Genomic DNA, 13,419 nt, shown 5'->3' with positions numbered 1-13,419 from the left:
TAATAAAAGTTATGTTACAACATTTTTTGGTTTGTTTTATACGTAAACCCCTACCCAAAGTAGTAAAAATAATACACCAAAACCAGAGAACAAAGCTGCTACTAATGATAATAATAATTCTTTGAAGATATCTCGAGTTTTCTTTGTGCTTGTAACTTGATAAACGAAAAACCAGGCAGTGAAAAATACACCAATTCCCAATAACACTAATGTCAAATGTGGATAAACTGCCGGATTTACCGGTGATACATATCGTGTCATTAATTCTTGTTGAACCTTAAATTTAAAACTATATATTAAAAAGTATGCTACAAATTTTTAATTATACAATATATTACCATTTTTTATATAATTTAATTCCGGTACTTTTTAAATATACGTGTCGATTACTCCCTGAAAGCTAACCTCTACCAATTTACAATTGATTTTCATGTAAAATTGTAACAAAACAATATTTGACACGTATTCATGGCGCGAAAGTTTAAATTTTGTAATATGATTTGATTTAACAGTTACAGTTGATGGATATTTGTTTAAGTATACTTATAAGCTAAACGTTAATAATTTATAAATCGATCTTTATTTTATCTCGAAAATTTTAAATTGTTAGAAAAAGTTCTACTTCTAACTAAACTTTTTTTATAAATGCAAAAGTACGCCCTTTTTGTTGTTCATAATTATAAGATAATTTTTTTAATGTTAATAACAGAATAAATTATCATTACTTCGAAACATTGTATTCATATAGAATGAATATCAATTAAAAATTATTTTTAAAATCTTCGGCTGGGCCCAAATTAATTTGAAAAAATTGAATTAAAGTATGGATCATTAACATAGAGTACTGGACTACAGTATTGTGTCATAAGTTTACAATATCTTCGTTACTTCAAGTATAGTATGTATATATAAATATATGACTGATCATGGTAATTTTATATTGTTATATCAACGTGCCATAAGATTTTACGAAATTCGTCTGTATGCGATATCAAATCAAACTCCTGGATATTCAGGCTTTTCAAAGTCTATTTTGAAAATTGAATTATTTTCTATTGAAAACTAACGTAAAAATTAACTTTACCATTTATGATTAAAATTCCATAACACTAAAATGGACACATGCATATTACATGTTATCAGTTTATTAGATATTAAATAGTACTAGTTAGCTATATGATGAATATGGAAATTTTGTTTTTGTCGGCATATCTAGATATTTGTGTCTAATTGACAGGTTTCCAAACAGGTAAAGTATAACATATTTAATTCAATAAGATTTTTGGGTTCTAAAAACTTGGATTAGGGTTCTGAAAATGAAACCTTAATGAACGAAATAGATTTAAAAACTACTTATTACATGTATGACGTAGGTGTAGAGATGTACACAATTCGAATTCATGTTTTACAAGCCCATGGAAATTTATTGTACACTGTTGCGTTTCTAATTACAGTGCTCTCTATTATTATGGACTGAACTAAAATGTTCTCAAATGGCATTAAAGCAGGGTTACCAACTTAGGGGTTTTCCCCCCAAATTTAGGGGTTTAAAAAGTCTAATGGGGTTTTTTTAGGGGTGTTATATTTTTAGGGGTATTTTTAGGGATTTTTTTTTCAACTTCGAATATTCACTTTTTTAAGGTTTTCAGGTTAAAAAACGAATAATTATATTATTTAAATAATTCAATTTGGTATTTGATTATTGATTAATTATTTATAAACGATTATGTAATTAATGTAATAATACTTAATTGTTTATTTTATTAATAACATTTATTTATATTTTTATAATAATGTTTTTTTTTTTTTTTTTTTTTAAGGGAATCTCGCAGCAATTGTATTTTAGGGGATTTTAGGGGTTTTTGGTTGGAGCTCTAGGGGGAAAAAATTTTGAGAGTTGGCAACACTGCATTAAAGTTGCCTGATTAATCTGTCGGTATGACAGCATAGACAAATATCGTACATGTAAATCCAATACAGTAAATGAAATGTCTTGTTTTTTATCAAATACACATTATAGTTCCACAATTCCTAAATAATAAAATAGTGAAAAATTTCGTACAAATATATTCAAATAATATTCATATGTTAAACGATGTTTAATCAGTTAAAATTCTATAAAAAGTGAATTGGTTTAATTCAAAAATGAGTTTAGTGTCGTATTACATTCATAACAAGGTTTGTTAGTTTGGTTAACATTAGATAAGTTTTTGATCCGCCTATTAAAATCCTAGTGTTTTACTTATACAAGTGTCAGTAGACGTAGCCACGGATTTGGAAAAAGAATAGTGAGTTGATCGGCATGCAGTTTAGATTTAAATTGAAGTTGCTAGTACGCGTGGAATGAATGAAGACGAGCTTTTAAAAAGATCAGCTGAAGAGCGAGAAAAAATATTTCAGCGCTATGAGCGAGGTAGGGAACCGGGCGCACAGATTGATGCGTGGGAGGATCCTGGATTCGAGGTATATCATAAGGCGGATCGTTATGGATTCATCCATGATGAACGTCTACCTCAAAAGATTGAGCCAAATGAGAAACGTATGAAAGAAGTTGAAATGGTTAGGGTAGCAAAATGGATGAAAATGTTGAAGAATTGGGATAAACCTGCCACTAAAGATAAGTTACATAGAAGAATTTATAAAGGAATACCTGATTCACTTAGGTCACAAGTTTGGTGCAAATTATTAAATTTAGAACAACAGAAAAAAGATAATGTTGGAGTATATCAAAATATGCTGAAGTTAGCACGACTATGGTCAACGGATGCACGACAAATTGATTCTGATGTGAATCGTCAGTTTCGTGAGCATATTGATTATAGAGAACGTTATAGTTTAAAACAAAGATCTTTATTCAATGTACTTGTCGCTTATGGTATGTATAATATGGAAGTGGGCTATTGTCAAGGTATGTCCGGATTAGCTGGAGTTTTACTCATGTATATGGATGAAGAGGACGCATTTTGGGCATTATCTGTACTGTTAACTGATAAAAAATATGCAATGCATGGCCTTTATATTGAAGGATTTCCAAAATTAACTAGGTTTCTTGAACATCATGATAAAATTCTTACAAAATTTATGCCCAAATTAAAAAAACATTTTGATAAATATGGTTTAGATGCAATTTTGTATTCTTTAAAATGGTTCTTCGTTTGTTTTGTAGAAAGAGTAAGTCTTGTTTTGTTTTATATATTCTGCAAAAGCTTACTTACTGCCAGTCTGTAAATGAAAAGACAAAAATATGAAACTTTTCCCTGGAGTTTTTTAATATACTCTGCATGTTTAATAAAGTTGTTCCAGAACAAACAATTTCCATAGATAAAACCGATAGGTATTTTTATGGTCTCTTTGATTAGTTTTACAGGCCAGCGGAAAGTAACTTTTCATCTACAATTTGAACGTTAAACAAACAATATCTTGATGTTATATTGTAAATATTTTATTGCAGGTTCCCTTTAGCTTATGTTTACGAATATGGGATATTTATTTATTTGATGGTGAACGGGCTATAACAGCTATGGCTTACACAGTCTTAAAATTGCATAAACGGAATATTATGAAATTGAATGATATGGATTTAATTGTGCAATTTATACAAGTTCGTATAATTTTTCTTTACATTTGCTTTTAATAAATTGTCTGTTACGTTTAATTCCGATAAATTTTCTAGAATATTAATTATTTATATAATTTACAATATCCATAGTTAAATAAGGAACTATTGTTTAGGTGGAGTTTTTGTCCAAGATTTATTAGAATTTACGAGTATATTGTTGAAATACAATTTTTCAGTAGCATTTTTCTACATCTGATGTGTTAATTGTTTAGGTGAAGTTATATAAGGATTTTGGATACGATGATGATACAGTTATAACAACATTAGAACGATCAATGGAAGAATTAAAACGTGCAAAATTGGATTATCCTGGACCACCAATGCCTAATGAATTACCACAACAACCATTTGGTAAATTTACAGAGCCAACATTCGAACGTAAAGTTGGACGACGGGCAGAAGAATTTACTGCCAAGGAAAATGCAACAAAAGCCGTTGTACAATTACGTCGTGAAAAAGCTGCAGCCGAAGTAGCAGCGACAACAATTACACAACGTGATTCACATGTTTCGGTGGGAGATAATAGCAGCGGTTTGGCAGGTACGGAATCAGTGGATAGTTCAGACATTGATAGTCATGATAATTCTAGCATTTTTGATAGGTATGATAGTGATATTGAATGCACACGGTTATAGAATTTATTTTTGTAGGTGTGTTTATTATTTATTTTTAATACGGTACTATTTCATATTATAGAGTTCGTAATGCTAACTTAACAGAAACGCTAACACTGTGGAAAGGTTTGTCTATTGACTCTCTTTCTATAAATTGTTCCCCGAACATAGCTCTAGGTTCTGTATAGACTCTCAAATAATTATTTCATATTTTGCCATATTTTACCATTGAATCTTTAACAAACTTTATTTAACAATCTTCAGTATGGAAATAATCTTGAGTGTATCGTGAGAGGAGCTGCCATATATTTAATTGGTTAATTATAAGCCTATGTTTAAGTACTGTAGTATTAATGAAATTTTGCCCCCTTTACGCTAAAATTAATGTTTAGTGTATAATAGAAACACGATTACGTTTCTTAATTAAAAATAGTAATACAGGGCTACTACAAATGGTTAACGTTAATGAAAAGAGCATATCTTTAAGTTTTGTTCACGTTATTACACAATCATACAGACACTCAATGCAATAACGTAAATAAAACTGGAAAATATACTGTTTCGTTACAATATTGGTACAAACAAATACCTTTTTGCAATTTTAACACTTCAAAATATGGTTAATCTTTTGTAGTAACCCTGTATAATAAAATAGTTTAATAATAATCATTATAATAATTATAATAATATAATTATAGTCTTCCATATCAGAATGAAAAGTATTTTAAAACAATTGTGAAAATTGATTTTTTATCCCACCGTTTGATTATAAGTTTCTTTGACTTTTTAATAATCTATGTTGATTATTTCGACATCATTATAAAAATTAGTTTATCCCACCGTTTGAGCAGGTTTCAGTTCCTTAAATTTGCTTAGTATTTTATATCATGTTCACTTCACTTCTTTGATTTCTTCTGTCTAATTTGATCATGTGCGTAGAACAAACGCAAATTGATAACTCCGTTATCAAAATTCCCACATTATGAGTCAATGAGTATTTTAAATTTTGTATACGTAATATCAAATATAGCTGATAAATAATTTTTTATGCCATAAGCTAATTATTATGTGACTAATTTCTAACTTTTCAATGTTTATACTTTTATAAGTTTTTCAAAGACTAATATTTTTCCAACTCTATAATATTGAAATAGACGGTGCTATTATGCTTGTTAGATAGATGCAGAACACGTGTGTATATTCTAGAATCTCGTCAATTTAATTTGTACAGTAGGATTTCGTTAGTTTAAATAAATTTGTATGAATTATGTCAGTATCAAAAATTTATATTCGATAATCGTGATAGAAAAATTTTTGTTATGAAAAGAGTCTGTAATTATTATTAAATATGGATTTGCTTTCAATATTTTAAGTTGGTTTTACATATGTTTAAATTTGCTCTAACTGATGTAGACTCATATTTGATATCAGTACAACAGTGACCTGAGCCAATGGCAATGTAGGAACAAAAAGGCGTATCTTAAAAAACAAGTAGTATTCTATTTTATATTTTACATACAGTGATATTGAATGCAAAATAGAATAATACCTTTTAAAAGTACACCTTTGTATCGTAACAAGGTAGTAACCAAATGTTGCTCAGAATGCGTCATTTATGACTATAAGACTGTTCTATATACATTTTTGATTGGCGTGAAATCATTCTTTGATTGGTATGAAACTTTATAATTTTTTTAAGAATTCTCTTAAATATTCATTGGTGGGAAAAATTTATTTAAGCAGTTATCCAGATAAGAATGTTAAAGTTACAATTGAATTTTAAACTCTGCGATTATACTCTTACTCTATAAATTTGGATATGTTATAGGTATTCATATTCTACCTGGCATGGGTACTTTTATTTTTCGAAAATCCTTTCAATTTTCTCAATTTTCATTGTTTACATCCAGGTACAGTGGAATAACAAAAAGTACCTGGGTGTAAACAATAAAAATTGAGAAAATTACCAGGATTTTCGAAAAATAAAAGTACCCAAGACCAAAAGTTCCACGGCAATCAAATAATGATTTTACGTCAATAAAAATTTTAATAGTAACTACATAAAATATGTATTGCTAATTTAAATTATTGAATATAGTTTATTTTGTACATTTGAACTTGATAAAATCATGAGACGTACAACTACATTCGTAATTTAAAACTTTTTAAGTAGTAGTAAGTAGTAATTACTCTTAAGAATAAAAGAATGAAATAATATTTCAACAACTAATACAACAATAATTAATATTTCAATGACTACTCTTAAACATTAAGAGAATTTGTTTGCATTGTATTGTGTTTATTAAACAAAGTATCAAATATAATTTTTTTTAAATTCGTAAGGAACTATGGAATTTTGATGTAAAAAATAAACTATAGCACCATATTTTTATAATTGTAAATGTTAAAAAAACTCTTAAAATTATTTAAATGCAAATCCATGCATTAAATTTAGATATTTAATTCATACAATTGTGCGCACAAAAAACTAAGATTATTGAAAAGAAAACCATAACACAACACACACAAACAATTGGCGTGGGCCATATAAAAATGAAACATACATATAAATTCATCCAACATTCATCTAATATTCGGTTTAATTTTGGGTTTCCTTAAATAATATGTAAATATATAATTTGAAATTTATAACAAATAAAATTATAACCTTTACAAACGAACTAAATTTTAAATTTTCTCTATCGTCGATTGATGGCTATATGAAATTTACTTTTCTTCAACTCGTTATATGTTTTTCCAGTGAATAGATATGTTTCTTTCTAATAACTTCAACTAATAAAGGTATTGCTTAATATAAAAATGCCTCTCGGAAAAATACTTCACCGATGAGCTTGTATACCACCTCGAACATGCTGTACTTAAGTACTTTGTTTTTAAGTACGTACATAGTTCATTTTTGCTGAATTATGTTTAATAATTACTAATGTTATCAAGTAGCCATAGTATCCAACAAATTCCCTGCTGCGTTTTTTCAAAACTATAACTCAAATATGACGTCATCATGCTCATTTGAAAACGAAGCCTTTTCCAAACAAATTCCCTGTTGCGTTTTTTCAAAACTATAACTCAAATATGACGTCATCATGCTCATTTGAAAACGCAGCCTTTTCGAAAAAAATCGTAGAAGGAAATTTGATAGTTTTGTCAAAAGGAAGCCACTCACGAATTTTCAAGTATGTATTCATCATTTTTTTTAAAACCGTGGTGTCTCACGTTCTATTTATTTTTACCAACACATTCATATAAATGTGTCTATCTGTACACCAACATTATCGACTAAGATTGCTGATAACTTCGTATCATTCACTCACAGATGGCGAGATTATATTTCGCAATATACCTTGATGACATGAAGTATATTTTTTTGATAATATGCCTTTGTTGTTTAAAGAGTAAAGAAAACTAAATTTCACATAGTAAAATATATCCATTGTATTACTAATCAGAAAAATATTCAAAGGTGCCAAACTATTCAAAAGTGAATCATACCATTAGAAATAAGTAAAGTTATATGTACACTGTACAGTTAACCATATTCAAGGTACAAAAATTTCTTAAATTTTGGAAATTAATAAACCTTGATCAGGTGTAAGTCGAACTTTGAACGGCGTGATTTCAATAGGATTATTATTTGTATAATAACTGTTACATAATTAGTGTGGTGAAGGATATTTGAGTGATGAAAAAGGGTTATAGGTGTCGCGTCTCTTATCGGACTTACGCCTGAAATTTTTTTGTTAGAAATACTCAGTTAGGTTAATTTTTTGTTTTTACAATTCTAATGGGATTAATTTAATTATTTCGGTGCAATATTTATAGTTAAAATTTTAAGTTATTTTTTTAGACGAAATTTGCTACCCCTTATTTTAATTTTACTTTTGCATTCATAAACAAATTTTTATTTGTTTCTTTAGGCGTAATATTTTTATATTTTTAATTATTTTAATCAATGATGTGATTTTAATTTCGTCACTTTAATAATTGTATTATCTTAAACTCTGTTTATAAATTTATTAATACGATCACTTGGTGTCCAAAAGTATTCAATCTTTTAAAACTAATTCTATAGCGGCTATATGTAAGATTTTCGAGTTATTGCACAAAACTGCACAAAATGAAAATAGTACTCGCTTAAAAGTAGTATATCTTAGAACATTTTTATCGTAGAAAAAATCCAAAATTTGTAAAAAACTGAAACTTTGCATTGAATTTATTTTCAGCTAAAATATAGTTTTCAAGCTATTTGTGAAAAAGTTATTTTTAGGTAGACAACCAAAGGTTACAATTGTGACATCACTTCTTTAGAGTAATTTTTAGTCTTAGGTTGTCTACTAATAGTGTGCAAAATTACATTTCAGCAAAATAAAGCTCAAGGTTGGTTTGCCTAGCCTCTATTATAGTGGTTCCCAAATTGGTCAAAAATTGCCAAGTGGTCTACGAGACAAAAAGCTTGGATATATTTAGTTTATGGTACACAGGAATTTTTAAACTAGAATGAGGACCATATTAGAGCGTCATATCTTCAGAGTTACTTTCAAATGCACCTGAAAACAATTGTATCTTCGGCAACGATGCTCCTAAAAAATATTTTCTTCAGAAATTATTTTTTGTTATTTTATTTTTCTCCGCCCCCTTGAGTAATTTACTTGAAACAATTAAAACAGCTGAAAACGAGATTTTCTTAAAAGTCGCTACAACACGGCAGTATTAATAACAATAATGTTTAAGTCTTCCATTAAGATTCACCCCAACGGAAAAGCATTTTGAATCCTTTTTATTTAAAATTTCATATTTGGCTCATTTTATCTAAATATATAAAATTTGCATAGAATTAGTTCGAAGAGAAATCACTAAGTAATTGTACTATACAAACATAATGTGAATGTGAATATTCAAAGAAATCACAAAGTATTTTATTACAAATTTATTTCAACAGTATTGTTTACATTCCATTTGCATCTTTTCAAATAACAGTTGGCACATTTTTAAAAGGATTTGTCAATCTAAGTATTATTTCGGTATTTAAAATTATTTTTACTTAATTAATTGAAGTGATGAACAACTTAAGAAATAAAAATTATATATTTTATTATTTGCAAAAAAATCAATACACAAATACATGATTTTTCACAAAACATATTTAATGCATTTATTTTTCTATTAACAAAAATATGTTTTTTTTACTAACACCACTTTTATTCCACTTTCTAGCTTTATTTAAAAAGGTGATGGATAATCTTTAATTTCAATCTAAAGGGGTGGGAAGTGAAGGTTCCAGGGTTTTTAATTAAAGTGTTAAACATCAAATTAAGTACTTGAAGTGAAACTTCTTTTATACAACCTCCTTCATTTTAAACAGAAAAATAGTGTGCTATGCATTCTTATCAGGTAGACAGACTTTCTTATAAGGAACAAAATCGGTCTGAAACGCATGGTTATTGGCTGCTGTTGACTTGTTATCGTTATTTACCTTCTTTAGTATAAAATAGTTGAGGAAAAATGATATTTGACTCAGGAATCGACTCCTCGTCAGTTGATTTTTATGGGACCCGATGGAAAAGGTTTACCTGACTGAAACTACTTACCTATAAAGAACTTTCACTTCAGATAAAATGATTTTATTGAGAAATTTGGATGTTTTGAAAATTGGTGCAATTTCAAATGATTGAATACCCATTCTTATGGGTTGCCTTTTTGAGTATTAGACAATTATTATTTCTAATAAATAACTTATATTTTGTTTTAATATTTATACAGATGTTAAAAGCCTTTCAAAAGTATCTCTTGAAGATTTATTACATTCTTCAACATCTAATTACAAGTATCAAACATTACCTTTTTGCAACCATCAGAGGATGTCAAATGGTTATACAAGCAGTGAAAAAGTAGAGTTTACAATATTTAAACATAGCATGCGTCCACCACCTTCTTCTGAAACGTATCATTTGACACTACATAGAAATCCTAGTGCACACAATATGTTGAATGATCCTAGAGAATTATAAAAACATCGTAGAATTTAGGAAAATCACAAATAATTATTTTTAGTTTTAACTTTAATGTTTATTAATCTCATACTTTAATTTTATTGTGATAATAGAAGTATGCTTTTGTAAATTGCATGTAAATCTTTAAATATATGTATATTTTTTTATAATTTTAAGCTCCCTTCTTGTTTCGCTTAATTTTGATTTTATGGAAACGGAACCGACACAGGGCGTTCGATTCGTAAAAAAGAAGCTAATTATCACATTTTAATTGAATATTATGTATATGGTAGAGCCAGAGAATGTAGAAAATCTTTTATTTCCAAACCCGTTGATACTATTTTAATTGTACTTTTTTTTTAAATGTAGATAGTTTAAAATTTTCAATATGGTAGAATTGACGAAAAATGTCGAATTCTGGAGGGACTGAAATAGAGACAATACCCCTAATAAACAATTCTGATTGATTTCAAATTTAATATATATGTCTCAGTCGGAAAAGAAAGTAGATAAACGTTATCGATTCATGTCGTTTGCCTTGCTGTTTGATTGAATAGCTGAATATCGTTCAAGCTCCCAGTTGAATGGCGTCGCTTTAGTAAAAAGGCTGTTAATTTAATTACTAATTAAGTTAATTAGCTGTGACGTATAAATTACATACGATACTAATCAATCAAGTAATGTACATTTTGAATTCCGCCAAGTTTTTAATGATGTGAGTTTAAAAATGATTATTTACCTCATTTTTAAAAAAAAGAAACTTCATTTTCTCAATGAAAATTTTATTATGGAGGTTTGATATTTAAAATAACGCTACAGTATCTTTTTAATAACTTTTTCTTTATTAACTTTTTAAAACTCCTTTGAAATAATTAGAGCTAACTAACTGTGAATTACTGAATATACTGTTTGAATCATTTAACATCCAGAATCCAAAGTGCATCATTTTTAAACTCACATATTTGTTAAAAGACTACGTAATTCAAAATGTATAGAGTGAATTAATTAGCCTACATCCCTTTTATTGATGTTTGTTTACTTGACTGTAAAGCATTTGGGCTCAACTAAGATTATTTGTTTAATAATGAAAACTGCTTTAATTTTCGGTATGCATGAATAATTGGTATACAGTAATAATATGTCAGTACCGTTTCTTAAAAAACCGAAGTTGTAAAGAATATTAAACTTTCTTTTTCTTTTTTTTAACAAGATCCTTCAATTTAAATAATTCAAATGATAAACAAATCTGTGTTTAATCATTTATACACTTATACACTGTGCGATCGATGAGTTGTTGAATGCTAAAAATGTTTTTGATCTTTTTATCTTTTAAGACATTGCTCGCAAGGATAGACTTAAAATTAGTATGATTAATGAGACATGAAAATTAAAATGATCAAAACAAATTTCCAGCATTATTTCCGAATTTTTTAACCTGATTGTATTATAGTTATAGACAATGTTGCACATTTATCATTACAATTTTAGTTTAGATGATTTTGCATCCCCTTATTTATTTTATTTGGAATAAAATTTAAAAAAAATTGATTTGCATCCTAATAATTAATTTACAATATAATGGTATATGGGATTATTTGATCTTTTTGTTACCTAAAAATGTATTTAATTCATTTTCTGTTTAAAAACAAATTAATAAGAAGAATGTTTGAATATCTTTTAAACAGTGCTGTCATACATACTTGTAAAATGTATTTAGATAAAGACATTCCATCATATACGTTTATTCTATATGTTAACTCTTGTTTCTCAAATTTTAAAAGTTGTTTTAGGTGAAATTATTTAATTATTTGAATGAATTAGCTATTTCATACTGATGATGACTGCATTGTAGTCGAAATACGTATTTATAATTTTAAAAAATTGATCTAGACATTGAGGCGAATTTGAAATTTTATGATAGGTACTAGTTCACGATTCACCGAGAAATAATTAGTTATCTAGATACATTTTAGCACTGCTTTCAAAATATACACAATTATAATCGTAGCTGAAAGAGTAAAATCCATGTCCACATAAAAATTTCTTTATAGGATCCAAATTTTCATTTGATCCAAGCATGGACGACACCAGTTCGCTCCTAGACTGTCATCATGGCAGTTCACGACGTTCGTTGGCAGACACAAGTGTTACATCTACAGCAGATTTATCTGTATTCTCAGCGGCAACCCGATCTCATGCACATGAAAATAGTTTAGATTCACATAGTAACATGTCCGATGGGTCTACTGGAGCAACAAGTTTTGATGGTGGCGCTACTGGTAGTATACAGCGAGTTCCATCAACACATTCCACACCACGTGCAACACCAGGTCCATCATATGCACCTAGTCCAGATATTCTTAGGATATATGTTCCTTATACGTCACCATTAGATAATAATATCACACCAACTGCATCGCCACAAAATGGTGATATAATTATAACGAGATCACCACCAAAAACTCTTAATACTACAGATGATAATCGTATTAGGATACGAATTGATACTACACAGGATGATCTACAAACTCCACTTGTTGAACATAATCAAATTAAACATTTTAGAATTGATAGCCCAGAAATTGATTTGAAATAGTTATTTATGGTTAGAGTTCATTGATCAACACAGTTATAAAACGACAAAGACAGTGGTATCGATCAATTTGCCTAAAATTGTACTGTTTTATATGACTCTGATCAAAAAGTCTAACGGGTAGAAATTAAAAATTAATATATTTCCAGATGTTTTGATGTGAAGATAGGATCTTTTGCGATTTGTTAAAATTCTACCGAGACTTAGAAAACTTTCAGGCATATTTTATTGCATGTTTTCGATGTAAGCGACATTGATTCACGTACGTACACAGATGCACTCATGCAGAATCGTACGCATAAACATGAATTAAAAGGGCTTTCCGATAAAATGAAGTCTGATGTTTTTATAAAATATGTTTTAATTTGATTAATATTCCGTAGAATTACTTTTCTGAGCTGTGAAAAAATGCTTCCCAATTTAAAATATTACTTAAAATTACCACAGTGTATGGATTTTTGATCAGACTAATCAATTTTTGGCAAATGACCGAGATCGTGAGATATAAAATATGCGTGGTTCTTTAATTATTCTGAGAAAAGTTAATATTACAAAAAATTATTTTTTGTGATAAGTTTTTGTCGA

The 13,419-nt window shown here is 28.3% G+C and overlaps 2 protein-coding genes across 2 annotated transcripts; one reads left to right on the top strand and one right to left on the bottom strand.

Annotated features, from left to right (window-relative positions):
* Position 1: 1 nt before the first annotated feature.
* LOC123295817 (transmembrane protein 258) lies at positions 2-471 on the bottom strand. Its single transcript, XM_044877277.1, has 2 exons — positions 339-471; positions 2-276 (listed from the first exon to the last, which is right to left on the bottom strand). The coding sequence occupies exons 1-2, from the start codon at positions 339-341 to the stop codon at positions 37-39; spliced, it is 243 nt and encodes an 80-aa protein (XP_044733212.1). The 5' UTR covers positions 342-471; the 3' UTR covers positions 2-36.
* A 1,576-nt stretch (positions 472-2,047) lies between these two features.
* Positions 2,048-13,417, top strand: LOC123295154 (USP6 N-terminal-like protein). The gene is made up of 5 exons (XM_044876385.1): positions 2,048-2,178; positions 2,252-3,171; positions 3,452-3,601; positions 3,832-4,159; positions 12,293-13,417. The coding sequence occupies exons 2-5, from the start codon at positions 2,344-2,346 to the stop codon at positions 12,835-12,837; spliced, it is 1,851 nt and encodes a 616-aa protein (XP_044732320.1). The 5' UTR covers positions 2,048-2,178; positions 2,252-2,343; the 3' UTR covers positions 12,838-13,417.
* The last annotated feature ends 2 nt before the right edge of the window (positions 13,418-13,419 follow it).

This window comes from Chrysoperla carnea, chromosome 3 (genome assembly GCF_905475395.1).
Source record: "Chrysoperla carnea chromosome 3, inChrCarn1.1, whole genome shotgun sequence".
Classification (NCBI taxonomy): domain Eukaryota; kingdom Metazoa; phylum Arthropoda; class Insecta; order Neuroptera; family Chrysopidae; genus Chrysoperla; species Chrysoperla carnea.
This window is presented reverse-complemented; position numbering and strand designations above follow the sequence as displayed.